The following is a 16090-nucleotide window of genomic DNA, read 5'->3' as shown; positions in this document are numbered from 1 at the left end:
GATAATAACAATCATGAAGGGAAGGAAGGCGTTTTAGGCAAATTTTTTGAAGAATTTTTTCATCAAGCATCTCCTACTAATAGTACCATCTCTCTTACGTATTAAACTTCTTCATCTTCGACTGAAGAGAAGAACGCTCTCGAACCCGCGAAAGTGAACTCTAACAAGCGAAACTCTCTCTCGTACTGTTCGATTCTTTTCAATCGCAAAGCGCGTTCTTCTTCTTCTTCCGCCTTGTTCGCGGTGTCCACCTTCTCGGAACGGTAATAGCTTTCGCAACTTTCGAACCAGTGCAAAGCATCAAAATTTGAGTCTTGGTTCAAGACTTTTAAGACGTACGCGATGCCTAACGCGAAACCGTCGTCGGTGAAACACGATTGATTGAGGAGCATTTGAGTTTCGATTTTTGAGGACGAAGGCGACGCGACCGTTTCCGACGCTTTCTGAAGCTTTTGCTTGGAAACGTACATGGCGTCGACGTTGGAGAGACATAACGCCGGAACGATCAAGAAGAAAGCGTTCAGGTGCTTGTTCGTATCGCTTTGAAGCTCGCTCGAGAATATGTTCGTCAAAACTTCGAAATAATCGGTGCCCTCCGTGCTGTTACTTCGCAGAGATTCGATTTCGGCGTCAAGTTGCTTGGAAGCGTTCACGGTGAAGTCGTGAAACGTGGATTCTCGAGCGAGAGACTCAAAGTTTGGATGTTCATTCTCGTCGTTGTTCTCTTCACTCTCAAATTTCGTTCGCGTGGCAAACTCGTTCGCTTTGGAGGAATAACGCATCGTGCCGAGCCGTATCATGCGCACGAAGCCGAGAGCGTTTCCCATTTCACTCAAGAGCGCTCGAAACTGATCCAGGAAACTGAGACCATCGTCCGCAACCCCGAGTTTCCGCATTTCATGGAGAAAATGAATGCCTCGAACGACGGGATATTCTTCGAATTTCTCCTCCGAATGCGCTTGTTTCTCTTTTTGAAGCAAAGACTTCACGTGGTCTTCGTACAGAAACTGCGAAAATATTTGGAACCTTTGGGCGAGGTACCGATAGACGGAGTTTATGACCGCGTGGGTAACCCCAGTGCCGTGCGTTCGGATGGACTCTGAGACGCGCTTTATGGATAAAGTACTCAACAAAGTCTTTTCCTTCGCGAAGGAAGATTTTTCGATGAACGTTTGCGCGTTCATATTGTAGTTATATCGAACACAAAACGAGCGAATGTCTCGAACGACGTCCAACACGTCGATGGCAGTTGTGTTCGCGCCGGTAGTATCTTTCACGGAAGTTGTCGCCGCAGGAGGAAGTTCATCGATTTCCGATAAGTCCAAATCGTACTTCGCCAATGCAATGCTTCGAATTTCAGAATACATTTTCCATTCGCTGCGAGACGACGCTGCCTTTTCATAGAGCAACTTGGCCAAATCAGCTTGAACTTCCTGTTTGAGGGAGAAAAGAGCAGCACCACCACCGCTCGCGTCCAACGGCGGTATACCGAGGAACACGTGTGCATACGCGCTTTTATTCCCTTCAACACTCGAAAAACTCTTGTGTTTCCATTGCATCGAAACGTTTTCGCGCAAATCGCTCTCGATTTCTCGTACCAACTTTTCGACCAGTTCAGAGCGCAAACTTCTCACCACAACTTCCTTCCCAAACTCTCGCGCAATCTTTTCATCCGCCAACAAATATTTCATCGGAGACGCGAATGCGTTCACAATCGCCGGTAACCGATAACATTGCTCCGAATGAGCATAGATATCACTCAACACCAACGGTAACGCTTCTTCGGCGACGCTAAACAAACAAGACGAATCACAGGAAATTTTTATTGCGCAGTCTAAATCCGCAACAATCTCCAAATATTCAAATGTCTGCGATATGTTTCCCCAAAAAACACGTTCTTTCACTTTAATAGTTTTAATAACATCTGTTGTTAATTTTAAAAGTCCTAATTTCGGGAAATTGAAGAAATCATCGGCCAATAATCGTTCTGAGGAAAAAAATAATTAATTAATTTTTTAATTTTTTTCATGCGATTAATTTAATACATACCTGCAAGCAAACACGCATCTAATGCATCATATAAAATACCTTCATGACCACCAGATCTTAATAGATCTGATTTTTGATCATCTAAATTAATTTCTTCGAGCAAACTAGATTTTGCTTTTTTCTGTTTTTGTAAAAATTAATTAATACTTTATTCCCAAACGAAATTTGAATTTTAAAGTAATCAACGTACCACAATTAAATCTAATGACTGTAAATTTTCCGTAAAAACTTGGGAAATCTGTAGGTAAATGTGTTAATTTTAAATTTGAAGAAAAAGTGCTTTAATTTTTACCTCCAAAGCAAGTTCATTTTGTTTGGACGCATAACACGCACGAGTCGTCTCTAAAAGCTCCGCGAGTTGACCATATGCACGCAATCGAGCGCGTCTTTTGTTGTCTTGTGGTATATTGTTCTGTTTTGCGGCATCTTTTGAAAACGTGTTGTCCAAGTGAAGGAAAAGTTCCAAAGTGGCTTTTACGTCGCGTGCTATTCGAACGCCTCGCGTGAGCGTTTCAAGAGAAACTCCTCCTGTAGTACGATCGGAGATATCTCGTTCGAATTCGCTCGTCCAACTCGTCACTTCGGCTATAAAATCGATAACTATCCTCGTGAGCTGCGCGTTCATGTCGTTAAACCGTAAAATTTTATTTTCCAAGTGCGTTTGCCATTTTTTCTTACTCGCAGGCAAAGCGCTTTCCGGAAGTTGTACCAAGAGAAAATGCAGCGGATCAATCACAATCCCGGTAGATACGGCTAAACCAGGCACATTTTCCGCAAAAATATGCTTGAACATCTTTTCGATCAATCTCGTGTCTGAACTGTTCGGTTCTAGGCGCACTAACAAAACTCCCAACGCTAAAACGCCGACCTCGTTTCGCAAGACAAAGTCGGCTTCGAAAGTTTCCAAACCGTACGCGTGCAACGCCCGTAAGAGTCGCATAGGGACCTCCTCTATTCCATTCCTTTTACCATGAATACCCCGACTGTCTTCATCTATAATCTCTCTCACGATGGTTTCGAAGCAGCTTTTCAAACACAGCTCAAATTCTAACGTTTCCGTAGTTTTCTTCAAAGCGAGTAACTTTTTCTTTCGTTCTTCATCTTTTTCTTCTTCCTCTGCTAAAGCTTCTTTCACGGCTACTTTCATCGCTTGGAACGACCGTCGTAAATGCCCATTCGAGGCTATCGCTTCGTCTATTTTACACGCCATGGCTAAAGACATCGTTAAAGTCTCAAAAACTATCGTCAAGTTCACGTGACTCAGCGGTCTGTTCTCCTCCACCGACTCGTCCGCGTATTGAAACTCCAACTGTCGAAAGGCGTTCACCGCGACAGCTTTCAACTGGTCCCGAAACATCACCGAGTCTTGCAGCACGGTCAGATTTTTCGTAAACTGTGCCAACATGGCGTTGTCGTTATTATTATTATTACTACTCCTACTACTTTCATCATTTTCCTGGTTGTTGTTGTTCTTTTTATCGACGGCTTTGGGAGGAGGAGGAAACCACCCGAAAGATATCAAGTTCGGTAAAATCACATTTTGGCTCAAACTTTCCAAGCGTTTCGCTTCCACGTATAACGAGCTAAACGCGACGGCGAGTTTAGAAAACAAAAAGTTATCCGTCTCGCCTAAATCTTCTATCCGTATTTTGTTACTACTATTCCAGCCCTTGTCCTCGTCGACGATTTTCACCACTCCTTCTCGTTGGTTTAATGCTGTCAGTGTTGTTGTTGTTGTTGAAAACGCACACAGTTCTTTCAACAATTCAAGGACCACCTTCGAGTCCTCCTCCGTCTCAAAAGGCGTTCCATCATCTCTTCTTCTTCTTCTTCTTCTTCTGCTTCTGACAGTCGTCGTTTCCGTCGTGTCTCCCATCGATCGTGTTGTTGTTCTTGTTGTTGATGATGATGATGATGATGAAAACGAAGAAACGAGAGTTTTGAAGAGTAGTAGTAGGAGGTTGTTATTATTATGTGGGTGTTGTTGTTTGTGTTTGATGTTTTTGTATGTGGTTGTTTTTTTGGCGGGCTCTTTTTTGAGCGATGCCCCTCCTTCCTCCTCTTTCCTCGGAGAAGAGATCAACCTTTCCAACAATAATCACCATTAGTACACAACAACATCTGTTGTTTCCATTATTCGGAGAACGAGAGAGAAAGAGAGAGAGAAAGATTTAGAGAGAACACACGAGAGAAGAAAAGAAAGAGAGAGAGACGATGACGATGATGTTCACCACGACGACAAAAACGATAAAAAACAGACGACGATTTTCATTGCAGATTGCGAAGAAAGCTCTACTAAACGTCGTCGTCTTTTCCGCGTTGCTCTTACTCTCGCAACCACGAACGGTAGAAGCGAAAAGAGGCGACCCGGATAAACCGAAATATTTACCGTCCACGATTTATTATTCCATCCGCCAAGCGCAGCAAATGTGCGACATGCCGCTGCCGAAAGGGCACGAAAACGACGGAGCGCCGTTGTTACCCAAAGCGAGAGTGCAAGGGAGAGTCGATCAGAGAGCGTTGCATTTGTGCCAGCAGTGGAATTTCGTCGTCGCGAACAGACAAGCACAAGGGAAGATGCAAGGGTATAAATTGAAACCGATTATTCCGCCAGAACACTTTCACGATGGGTACGTCGCGGATATGGATAAATCTGCGGAATATCCGGAAGCGGCGCAGGCACAAAATCGATTAGGCTACGCGAACGGGGACGAATACGACGAGGAACACATGAACATGTCGAGAGAAATTCACGACGCTTCTGGACACGTAGGGACTGGGACTGGGAACGCAGCCGCGTTTGCGGACGATGTTTTACTAGTTGCTGGCGCAATTTTGTTCGGTGCTGCTTTAAAACACGTGTACGATTCAAAGGCGGATCCGTTCAAGCCGATGGCAAACGTTCCGAAGTTTCCGTTAAGGCCGGACCCGGAGAGTGGAGAGCCGCAGAAGCACGATCCGAGCGGATGGGAGAAGCAAGGTTAAGTGTTTGATGTCTGATAAGACAAGAAAACGCGATAACTAGAAACATAGACAATACTACCTTTTGTGATTTGAAAAAAACAAATTAACTCTTATCACACTTTTGAAACTACTTTTAACATTTTTAATCTTCTTTCGTAGACTCCTCTCCGCCGGCGATTAGAAGAGCCTTTGTGATCTGCTCGAGAAACGTATCCACTTGCTGCGCGGCAGAGCTTTGTGCGACTCTCATTTTCAAAGCGTACGTGGTCATCTTTTTATTCTCCGAAGCGGCGTTGACGCAAGGAAAGGTTACGCCCTTCCCGCCTTCCATCTTTGCAAACTTTTGGCCTTTGAACATTGAGGCGTTCAAAATCAAGCGAAAGTTACCTCTCGTGCGCATGATCATTCTCACGTTATCTTTCTTCTTCGTAGAGTTGATTCTAAATTCACCTCGTCCTCGTTCTCTCCATCCCGGCGCTTTCCCATCCTCTTCCGTGCTGACGTATTCGTACAAAGCGCCGTCGGTTTTGAACATTAAATCTTCGTCTTCTTCGCCGGTTTGTTGCTCGATCTCTTTCATCTCTTTTGCAGCTTTGAACTCCTCTTTCTTACTTTTCTCTCCTTCTCCTTCTTCTTCTGTTTCCTCTTTACTTCCTTCTCCTTCTTCTTCTGTTTCCTTCTTCTCGCTAGTATCGTTTGCTATTTTACTCCCGCCGAACACGGCGCCAAAGACTGGTCCGCCTCCTCCACCACCACCACCATCTCCCTCTTCCCTCTTATTCTTTTCGCCGCTAATTTCGTTATCGTCGATATCTTTCTTTTCTCCCTCTGATTTCTTCCCGAACGCTCCAAAGCCACCTCCTCCGCTGACTTGCGCTTTCAAACCGCCGAAACCACCGCTGAAACCGCCAAAGGATTTCCCAAAGCCAGAGCCGAATCCAGATCCACCCCCCCCCGCAGCTCCTCCCGCCGATGGTACCGTCGTCGTCGTCGTTGATGGTGTCTCTTTTTCTTTATCGTCTTCTTCTTTTGCTTTCTTCGTTTTTGGAGGTTCTCCGTCGTTCGCGTCGTCCTTTTTCTCCTCCTCCTCTTGTTGTTGTTGTTGTTGTTCGTTAGTTTTTTCGACCTCATCATCTTCTTCCTCTTCTTCTCTCGGTCGCTTTTCTCCCACTTCCGTCGTCATGTCGGTCGCCAATTGGAGTACTCTTTTTGTCTGCTCTTCTTCTTTACTCTGTCTTCTTTACTCTGTCTTCTCTCTCTGTCTGAAGAAGAGTGAATATTATTTTGTGTGCGTATAAATTTGGCGAGAAGAAGACGATCACACAACGACACAAAACAAAAGCAAAATTCAGACCAAGATTTTTATTATTTTTACGAGTTAAATGAGAGTTCGTTAGAAAATCAACAGTCTCTCTTTTTGAACTCTCTCCTCTCGAGATGAACTCAGATGAGCTTTTGGCGCGCCAGCTCCAAGAGGAAGAGGAGAGACTGATGATGATGATGAGCGAGAGAAGGAGGATTCAGACGACGACGACGACGACGACGGAACAAAATCATCATCATCATCATCATCAACAACAACAACAACAACAACAACAACAACAAATGTTTCTGAGTCGATTGCAGTCTGGCTTAGAAACGATTACAAAGTACGAAGACGAGATGGCGCGAGCGTGCGCTTTATCCGTCGTCCCCGTGGAAGAGTTGGAAAAGAGGGTAAAGGAAGGAAAAGAACCGAAATGCCAGGGGTTATCGTTCAAAGACGCGTTTATCGTCGAGCTTTTAAAGTGGTTTAAGCACGAGTATTTCAGTTGGTGCGATAAACCAAACTGTAGTCGCGAGACGTGTTCATTCTCCGTACAAGAAGAAGTGGGAAGAAAAACAACGGTAAGAACAAACCCGGCAAACATGCAATGCGTTGACACGGTCGCCCCGAGCGAAGAAGAGCGAGTGTTTGGCACTTCTAGGGTCGAACTTTACGCCTGCTCCGGGTGCGGTTGTCAAACGCGTTTCCCGAGATACAACGATGCGGTGAAACTGTTGGAAACGAGAACAGGGCGTTGCGGCGAGTTTGCAAACACATTTTCGCTCATTTGTCGCGCGCTAGATTACGAGACGAGATACATTTTGGACTGGACGGATCACGTCTGGACGGAAATTTGGAGCCCTTCTCAAAATAGGTGGATCCATTGCGACTCGTGCGAGGCGGCGTTTGATGAACCGAGATTATACAGCGAAGGATGGGGGAAGAGTTTGTCATTCGTCGTCGCGTTTTCGATTGACGGTGTCGCAGATGTCTCGAAGAGATATCAAAAGATGGACGACGAGATGGTAGGGAGAAGGCGCGCTATTGTTCAGGACGATGAGTTCGTGTCCAAAGCAATCGCGAGGTGCACGGAAGTGCTTCAAACGCGCATAGACGTCGCGAGACGAGAGATCGTGAGAAAGAGAAACGAAGACGAACGAGAAGAACTAAAAGTACTCGACATGGGCGAGGAAGAAAAGAAAAACTTGCCAGGAAGAACTACCGGATCCTTGGAATGGAGGAGAGCGCGCGGAGAGTTAGGGGATAATAAATAGAAAGAGAAACTGAAAGTAGGTGCTATGTAATGCTAAGAATATATGCTATAATTATATAATAGAGACTATTTATGCTGCTGCTGGTTTATGCGCCCATAAGTCTTTTACGAAGACGAGCTTCTTTGGTTTCCGAGCCGAATGCATCAAGCTCAAAATTACAGTGAAGAGTATCAACGCATTCGCTTGATGCGCGCTCCCCAACTCAGCAGGAACGTGATAAAGCAACGCGGTGATACCTAACCCAACCTGCGCGACTGTTACTCCCATCAGTGCATTTAAATGTAATTTTGATTGAGAAGATAAAGCCGCGTTTCCTCGAAACATCGCGTGCACTGCGGATACGCTCGCCAGCGTCGTCAACGCTAACACACGATGGTTGAACTGAACCGCTGCGGTGTTTTCGAAAAAGTTTCTCCACCCTTTCGACTCCCAATCCTTCAAATACTCATCTGGAACTACTTTACCATCCATTAACGGAAACGTGTTGTATGCTCTCCCCGCGTCCATCCCAGCGACGTACGCTCCAGAAATTGCCGTCAAGCCAATCAAACCGGCGAGCGGGTGCGCGGCTTTACGCAACTGTTTCGTCGCCGAAATTAACGCCTCTGTAGCCGCTGGTAACTGCGCCGGCGAGACTGGATTCATGACATTCAACGTCGTCCAAACCATCCCGGTGTATATGGTGAATGCGCCCGCTAAGTGCGTGGCTAACCGATACGGACTCACGCGAGGCACATCAAATTTTTGCTCTTCCGTTTGCTTCAATCCGCTCTTCACCATCCACCACCCAATCATGCCTTGCGTCGCGCCTAGAACGAAAAACACGCCCAATCGTCTCATGAGCTTGCTCGTTATGTACCCTTTATAGCTAAAATATGCTAGCGGTGCCGCGAAATAAATCCCTAAAACCCTTCCCCACATTCTGTGCCCGTACTCCATCCAGTAAATGAACTTGTATTCCTCGAGCGTCATCCCGATGTTTGTTTTTTGATACTCTGGAGATTGCTTGTACTTATCGAATTCGCGTTCCCAATCTTCTAACGTTAACGGAGGATGCTCGTATTGAAACTTCCAATCCGTCATAGAAAGTCCCGATCGAGTCAATCGCGTCATCCCTCCAATGACAACCATTGAAAAAACCCACGCGCATCCGCCAACGAGCCAATACGTGACTTGTTTCACCGCTCGCGGTCCGCCGAGAACTAAAGGATTTTGATGCATCGTTTCGGAAGTTGAATACTGCCGCCGTCGACGTAATAACAAAGATTGATGTTGTTCATGATAACGTCGAAGTTTAGGAAATGACGACGATCGACGCGCGGCTACAGCCAGCGAGGACGATGAAAATGTTCTGTAAGAGGTAGACGTTGTTCCCGTTCCCGTCCTTCTCGTTGGTATCTTCTTCTGCATTTTGGTCAGAGCGTTCCACACGTACCCCGACGACGACGTAAACGACGACGAAGGATTACGACCACTAAAACCACGCGGTATCGCATTCTCAGCCATCCTGTTCGCCCGTGCCCCGCTTAAAACAGACGACGACGCTTTTGGAGTTTTCGTAGAAGTAAAAATTGTTCTTCTGTTGAAAGTTGTTGTTGGTGATGACGTCTTTTGTGATGTTTTTCGCATCGTCATCATCGCTTCGGCGGCGTGGGTGCGCGCGGCGCTATTCGTCGCGAACAATACCCCGCGAAGACGAATTCCCAAAGAAGACATTTTGTTGTTCTTTTTGTGTGTAAAGAAGAGGAGCCTTTCAAAAGTGAGTAGACTCACCACCACCACTACCACCACCAAGCAGAAAAGTGCGGTTATTTATTTCTGCTTTCACCCTTAAATTTTACGAAAAGCGACGAGATTTTTGAATTTTCCGACTTTCTCATTGCACTCATTCGTGAGTTGTATCGTCGTCATCATCAAATAATAATAATGGAAGCGACGACGAGAAGAAGAACACACAGCGCGTAATAAATGACGTATTTTAACGTGATGGAAACGGGAGCGCAAGGCGAGGAGTTCCGTAAACTCCCCTTTCGAGATTTACGAACGAAATACACGGAACTTTCCGGGTTAGAGTGTCGGTCGAAAAACCGAGAGTGGATTGTCGGGAAGTGCGTGCAAATGAAACTGTACGGGACGCACGATGCTTTAGGGAAGAGAACTTTGAAAGCCGCCGCTGGAAGAGAAGTAAATTTACGGCTCATGAACAACGCCATCGTCAACGAAGAGGGAGAATCCATGTACCATTACAATCCGAAACACGTGAGTAAAATCATCAACATTCACAACGCAACTGAAGGAGGAGGAGGAGGAGGAGGAGGAGGAGGAGGAATATATTTCGATGAAGATTTGCTCTACGGAGACGGAGAAAACTTGAACGAAAACGGGAGGAAAGTGTTGCGGACGTTCTTATCTCTCGAGCGAAGGAAAGGACAGAACAACGTGACGAGGAAACAGGAGATGAAAAAGTTACGAGACGCTACTTCGCATCCGCTGTTGAAGCACGAGATATGGACGGTAGGTAAACTAGAGAAGATATTAGAGTCCTTCTTAGACGAAGAGTTTAGCGAAGACGAACACAAGATTGTTATGATGCGAGTAGCTAAAGGCGTGGTGACGTTGAAGAAGGAGAAGATGCAAGAACCCGGACGAAGTGACGGGTTCACGGTAAACATCGCGCGAACGATTTGCAGATTCGCGTTGCGGATGGCGACAAAGAAACAGTTAAGGAACAAAAACGAGCTGAGTAAGCAATACTTCAAGTTGTTTATCGTCGTATCTGCTTTGGGGATAGAGATGTTTTCGGTTCGGGGAGAGGAAGGAGGTGAAGAAGGAGAAGGTGAAGGAGAAGGAGAAGGAGACGACGAGGTGGCTGCGCGGCAACCACCACGGACTACTAGCAGCAGTAGCAGTAGCACTCAAATAAACGCGTGTGAGTTTGTTTCGAAATGCGTTCGAGATGAGCTCGCTCTTTCGCCGGCGCTCGCAAAATTGCTATTGAAGCGACCAAAAGGGTTTCGAGATTCGTTCTACGACGAGCGCGATAAGATTTGGCCGGCGATTTTATTCGGCATTTGCGCTTCTGAAGAAGTTTCGAAGGAAATCCGAGACGAGGCATGGACTCAGTTCCAGAAAAACGCTCGGTGTTTGAAGGAGGAAGATTTTTTTGCATTGATGACGGATACTTTCGCGACAAATGATAATACCGATAGAAACAATAGCAAAATTAGGGACGAAGGATCGAGGCGATACTTTTTGTACGAGTGCATTAAAAGTGTGCAGCGGAAGGGTTCTCAAGAAGTATCCGCGTCGCTTCTTCGAGTCGTTTTCCAGATTTGGTCGGAACACAGACGAAATATTCTCGAAATCCTCGGAAACGAGTGCGCAAAAATGATAGAAAATAAAGTCAACGCTTACGACAACGATGGCGACGACGACGCGCAAAGTATCGGGAAAACGGCATGGTTGAACGTGTTGGAAGCCGTATCGACTTCGTGCGAATTGACGAAAGATGAAGTAGACGGCAACCGTTCCATGCTTTTACAAATGTTGTCACATTTCAAAGCGTCCCGGGATTTCGGAAACCCCATCGCAAAGCGCGTCGTTTTCGCCATGAATAGATTATTTGTCAAGTCGAATTTCTTTGAAGGAAAGAAAGAAGCGAAGCGTCTCATGAAAGAGATTTACGCGAATGGGAACGAGTTTGACGAGGAGGACGAATCGATGATGCCGGTATTAAGTTTGCTCGACGCCGAAAAAAGCATCAAGACGAGCAGCGCTTTAAGAATCATCGACGTTATATTAGAAGGAGACGTAGCGGCCAAGTTAGAACTAGAGGACGTTAAAAGTGACGCGATCGAAACGTTGTGTGCGTCGCTGAAGAGAATTGCGCCTCCTACCGATGCGGAGGCGTTGAATTCATCATCCTTGATTTCAAAATGCGGAAAATTCGCGATGCAATCCCTTCAGAAATATTGGTCTGGTCTTGATTTCAGTCGTGAAGGTAGAACTGCAGACCAAGTTGACGCCGGGAGTGCTAATACTGCCATAGATGAAGTGCGCATGGCGTTCAAACTTCTTCTTGCTTCGCTAGAAGCTTCTTTCAATACCGCTACCGCGTGCGATACGAGTGCATCGAAGATGAATTATCTTTCATCATTCATCACGAATTCTATGGACTCGCACATCCTCGCCCAAGGTGCCCGAGAGGCTGTGCAAACGGTTCTTCTTGCGCAACGTGATCCTCGCGATAGATACAACGTTGAGAAAACTGAACAGAAAAAGCTGCAAATGATTGAAATAGCTGGAAAGATGTACCCAATTGGAAGTCTAGTTGCGACGTTATCGTATGGTATGTATCACCAAATGAAGCGTTACGAGCTTCATCAATTAAACGAGGAGTGGGGTCTTGATAAAGACTGGTTTACTCTCGTCCCCGACATTGTCCGATTGATGGAGTTTCTATTGCCTTTAGCCATGCGAGAGTCCTCGGATTTGTGGCTGCACCAAATTGTTCGAAGCGGGGTGATTTTGAACGACCAGATTTTAACCAGACATATGGAAGACATCGAAGATCGTTCGGTTTCATCGATGACATCGATGATGATCAAGTTTGAAAAGCTCGAATTCGGGTCAGCTGAGTGTATTCTGACAGTTTCACAGATGTTATCCCAGATTGGAAGTAGTACGAGCATTGCGAGCAAAGACGTCCGAACGAAAATATCAGCGTTGAAAATACTCGCCAAATCGCTCGTCTCAGAATTACCACTGCTGCCGTCTTGGGACGAACTCAGCTCGTCGTCCTCTTCAAACAAGAGAAACAACAGGATTTCGGTCGTGGACGCAGTAGTCGAGTCTGCTTCGGCTTTGGGAGAAACAGTTGAAATTTTTATACCTTTCGTCGTAAATGAATGGAAAAAATTGAAAGAGGAAGAAGTAGGCGACAACGACGACGATAAAAGTGCATCATCATCGCTTTTACGAGACATCAAATTTTTAGCAGAATCACTTTTCATCGCGTCTAAGTATTGCTTGGAGTGCTGCCAGCGGGCGGCGTCATTCTTGACCAATTCGGAAAAGAAAAAAGGAGATTTGTCAGCCATCGTTTTATCCGGAGCTCGATTGCATTACGCGACTGGTGGTATTTTAGAATTCTTTCAAGAAGAAGTAATGGAAGCTATTCCAGTTCAAAATTTCGAAACGTTAGAGCTTAGTAGGCGTGCGTTTATGGCACAGTGCGCGGCGGTACACGCGAACTTGAAAGCTTTGAAGAAAATGAAACTCCTCGATCGCAGTCTCATAACTCTTCTCTACGCATTAAAAGTCCATAAAAACACATCCATAACGGATCAACAAACAACTGGTGTTGAAAATACAGAAGAAGATGTGGATGATAAAGCTATAAACGAAAGAAAAAGGAAGTATGGCCTTTCCATTTACACTTCCACGACGCAAGTGAAAGATGCGCAACAACAGCAGAACGACAGAAGTAACCTTCTCGACGGAGGAAAAGAGTCTGGAGAAGTTGGGGATGGAGCGGGAGAGGGAGAAGGTAAGAAGAACGAAGCCAACGATGACGGCGACGACGAGAGCCAGCAACAAAACAGAAAGAAAGTACTGCGAAAGAGGCGTTCGAAGAAGCGTCGAAATCGTTTCAACAATCCGTATTTGGAGGCTGTTCGGGAACACGAAGGCGACGATTCGGGCGACGACGATGACGACGACCTGGCCGATTTTATCGTTTGTAAACCTGGAAGGGATTACAGACAAGTCTTTGGATTAACATGATAGCACGGGAGTAAAATTCTCGCGCGAATATACATGCATGGATATCTCTGTGTGCTAATAAAAAGTCAATGTAAATAACAACTTTTTGTGTGTGGCTAAAATACTGATTAAAAACAAAACATTTCCACTTCTCACGCGAGTGGCGCTCTCCATTTGGCGTCTTCTTCTGCCGTAGTCGTGCTAACAACCAAGATTGGTGCAAGTGGCGCATCTCCATCAGTGTCTTCGGTAACAACAGTACCGGTGATACCAACGTTGGCGGCGGCATGTTTTGAGCCGCCGGTGCTTGGAATAGCGCTCGCAAAGGGCATCTTGGCCATAAAGTTCTGCAACTTTTGCTCGACCAAAATCTTCTCCGCGATCAATTCCTGCTTCGTCTTGGCCCACTCGCTTCTTTCGGCGGCTAAACACGCGTTTAATTTTCCTAATTGTTCTCTCAATCCCAAAATACACTCTCTCGCTGCGGTGACTATGGACGACTTATCCGTCTTCAACTCGTCGTCTGCGCTCTCGAGCAAGGACCTGGACAGGTCCTCGAATCGATCGTTCAACGCATCTCTTCTGGCTTTTTCTCTCACTGATTTCTTCACCTTCTTCACCGGTCTAGTAGTCGTCTTCTTCGTTGCAGTCGCTGTTGTCTCGGCTATGGTAGTGACTGCTGCTACTTCCGCCGAAGCTAACGCGTGCTTCCCTAACGACGTCTTCGTCGTCGTTTGAGGAGAAGCTAAAGCTATTAAATTATTCGAATTCGTATTCGGGATGGTTTCTACTGGTTGCGGAAATATATCCGCCAAATCGAACGGAGATAACGCTCCGTTATCTTCTTCTACGATTGGAAATGCATTCGAAAGCCAATCGTCGCTTTCGACGACATCGCTGGGAAGCCGTTCGATGAGCGGAAGTTTGCTCATATTGGGTGGGTTAATCAAACCGACTTTCTCTTCTCTCGCGCGAATACGTATACAACGCGAACGTGGAATGCTTGCGCACGTGACGTTAACGGACACTTAAATAGTTGTACGCTGCGATGATAGATGGTGCGCTGTGTTTTTTCTCCCTCTCTCTTGAAAGTAAAAGAAGAAAAACAACAACACAACACGAAGAATTTGTGCGGGATGAAGTCAGAGGAGGATTTTTATAATTTTTGGATTTGACGAAGGAGCTGGGAGGAGGAAGAAAGATTGGGCTAGACAACTACAACTACAACTATCTCTACTTCTTCTCCTCTTCCTCCTCCTTCTCTTCTAACGCGGATTTCAAGTCGCTCAAACTCACCGTCGCAGATCCTCTCTCCTTCGCTTTTTGTTGCGTCTCGGAAGGAGACCATCCCGTCATGTATAGAATTTGAAACGTAGCCGAGATCCCGCTCTCGCTCGATGATGGTTTCGGCATCGAAGCATCGTCGTCGTTCGATAACGATAACGCCGAAAAGTTTTCCACGTACTTCTGGTTCGCTAATTCCATCGTGCTCCGTTTAATCGTTTGTCTCCTCTCAATCACCGCGTTTTGCTCTCCCATCATCCGTAAATGTTCGACCAAATCCATCGGAGTCTTGTAATTCAGCGTGAGCGTGTCTACGTCCACCGCGGGAAGTCGTAAACCAGCGCGTCCGAGTAAGTTTCCAGCATCTCTCACGTGCGCTAACGGCGAGACGCGTGCACTCACGCCACCTTCGTTTTCAGTTTCAGCTAAAGCGCACGCAATTCGTAATTCTGTCAACGTATCGCCACCGAAAATGGCGGAGAGAAACAAGCCGTCTGGGACGAGCGTACACCTCGCTTGGCCCATCGCCCCGGGTAAATCATTCACCCAGTGCAAACCTAGAACGCTCAAAACGCAATCGACCACGTTGTCTTTAATTGGTAAATCGTCTTCGAACGCTTGAACGTATTTAATTTCCACTGGAAAACTATCAAACTTCCGTTTCGGCGCATCGCCGACGATATCTTTCACCAACAGCAGCGTCGCCTCGCTCGAGTCGCACGCGATGATCGTTTCCACATCTCGCCGTTTCTCAAGTAACTGCTTGACGGTCGAAACCGTCGCGCCTCCTATAACTAATATCCGTTTAAACGGTCGCTTAATGTCGTCCAATCGATCGAGCACTCGTCTCGTCGCTTCTTCGAGTAAAAAATCACCTTCGCTGCTCGAAGATTTTTTTTCCTTCTCCTCTTTCTTCTCTCGTTGCAAATACGCCGCTCTGTCCCTGTGCGCTCTCTTCACTTCTCTGTCGAACACCGTCATCGATTCCGCTTTCAATCCAGCCGCTTTTAACGCCGCAGCTTTCATTCGAGTTCGTTCCATCGCTGCTTCCGTGTCCACGTATTCGTCGTTTATTCTTTTCTTTATTAGAGTTGTTGATGATGATGATGATGTTGAAGCGTCGTGGTCGTCTTCACCATCGTCGATGCCACCCGTGGTGAGAAACCGACTGCAACTACAACTGCTGCTCCTCCCAACAATACCACACCGAGACTGTTCTCCTTTTGCTGCTTTTGCTGCTAATGCTATTCTTCTTAATAAATAATAACTACTGCTACTCCTTTTACTCCTCCTCAACATGTCTTTGTTTTTGTTCTTCTTTGTAAAAAAAGTGAGGAAAACAGATGGTCCAAAAAGACAGTCGTCCGGCAGCGAAGTTTGAGTTTTCAGGTTTTAGAAGAAGAAGAGAAAAGCTCGAGCTTTCTTCATTCATTCTTCTTCGTGAACAAAT

The 16090-nt window shown here is 46.0% G+C and overlaps 8 protein-coding genes across 8 annotated transcripts; 3 read left to right on the top strand and 5 right to left on the bottom strand.

Moving 5' to 3' along the window:
* Window positions 1–101: 101 nt before the first annotated feature.
* Bathy12g01180 (hypothetical protein) lies at window positions 102–3925 on the bottom strand (the record flags this gene model as incomplete). The annotated part of the gene is made up of 3 exons (XM_007509627.1): window positions 102–1987; window positions 2050–2170; window positions 2342–3925. 3 exons carry the CDS (start codon window positions 3923–3925, stop codon window positions 102–104), a joined length of 3591 nt encoding a protein of 1196 aa, XP_007509689.1.
* A 338-nt stretch (window positions 3926–4263) lies between these two features.
* Window positions 4264–5034, top strand: Bathy12g01170 (unknown protein; the record flags this gene model as incomplete). Its single annotated transcript, XM_007509905.1, has 1 exon — window positions 4264–5034. One exon carries the CDS (start codon window positions 4264–4266, stop codon window positions 5032–5034), a length of 771 nt encoding a protein of 256 aa, XP_007509967.1.
* A 121-nt stretch (window positions 5035–5155) lies between these two features.
* Bathy12g01160 (predicted protein) lies at window positions 5156–6196 on the bottom strand (the record flags this gene model as incomplete). The annotated part of the gene is made up of 1 exon (XM_007509890.1): window positions 5156–6196. One exon carries the CDS (start codon window positions 6194–6196, stop codon window positions 5156–5158), a length of 1041 nt encoding a protein of 346 aa, XP_007509952.1.
* Window positions 6197–6450: 254 nt separating this feature from the next.
* On the top strand, window positions 6451–7593 carry Bathy12g01150 (predicted protein; the record flags this gene model as incomplete). Its single annotated transcript, XM_007509909.1, has 1 exon — window positions 6451–7593. One exon carries the CDS (start codon window positions 6451–6453, stop codon window positions 7591–7593), a length of 1143 nt encoding a protein of 380 aa, XP_007509971.1.
* Window positions 7594–7662: 69 nt separating this feature from the next.
* Bathy12g01140 (predicted protein) lies at window positions 7663–9309 on the bottom strand (the record flags this gene model as incomplete). Its single annotated transcript, XM_007509621.1, has 1 exon — window positions 7663–9309. One exon carries the CDS (start codon window positions 9307–9309, stop codon window positions 7663–7665), a length of 1647 nt encoding a protein of 548 aa, XP_007509683.1.
* A 252-nt stretch (window positions 9310–9561) lies between these two features.
* On the top strand, window positions 9562–13377 carry Bathy12g01130 (unknown protein; the record flags this gene model as incomplete). Its single annotated transcript, XM_007509859.1, has 1 exon — window positions 9562–13377. The coding sequence occupies one exon, from the start codon at window positions 9562–9564 to the stop codon at window positions 13375–13377; it is 3816 nt and encodes a 1271-aa protein (XP_007509921.1).
* Window positions 13378–13508: 131 nt separating this feature from the next.
* Window positions 13509–14288, bottom strand: Bathy12g01120 (unknown protein; the record flags this gene model as incomplete). Its single annotated transcript, XM_007509889.1, has 1 exon — window positions 13509–14288. The coding sequence occupies one exon, from the start codon at window positions 14286–14288 to the stop codon at window positions 13509–13511; it is 780 nt and encodes a 259-aa protein (XP_007509951.1).
* A 301-nt stretch (window positions 14289–14589) lies between these two features.
* Bathy12g01110 (conserved hypothetical protein) lies at window positions 14590–15939 on the bottom strand (the record flags this gene model as incomplete). The annotated part of the gene is made up of 1 exon (XM_007509656.1): window positions 14590–15939. One exon carries the CDS (start codon window positions 15937–15939, stop codon window positions 14590–14592), a length of 1350 nt encoding a protein of 449 aa, XP_007509718.1.
* Window positions 15940–16090: the final 151 nt, after the last annotated feature.

Source organism: Bathycoccus prasinos (genome assembly GCF_002220235.1).
Source record: "Bathycoccus prasinos genomic : Chromosome_12".
In the NCBI taxonomy this organism is placed as follows: Eukaryota; Viridiplantae; Chlorophyta; class Mamiellophyceae; order Mamiellales; family Bathycoccaceae; genus Bathycoccus; species Bathycoccus prasinos.
This window is presented reverse-complemented; position numbering and strand designations above follow the sequence as displayed.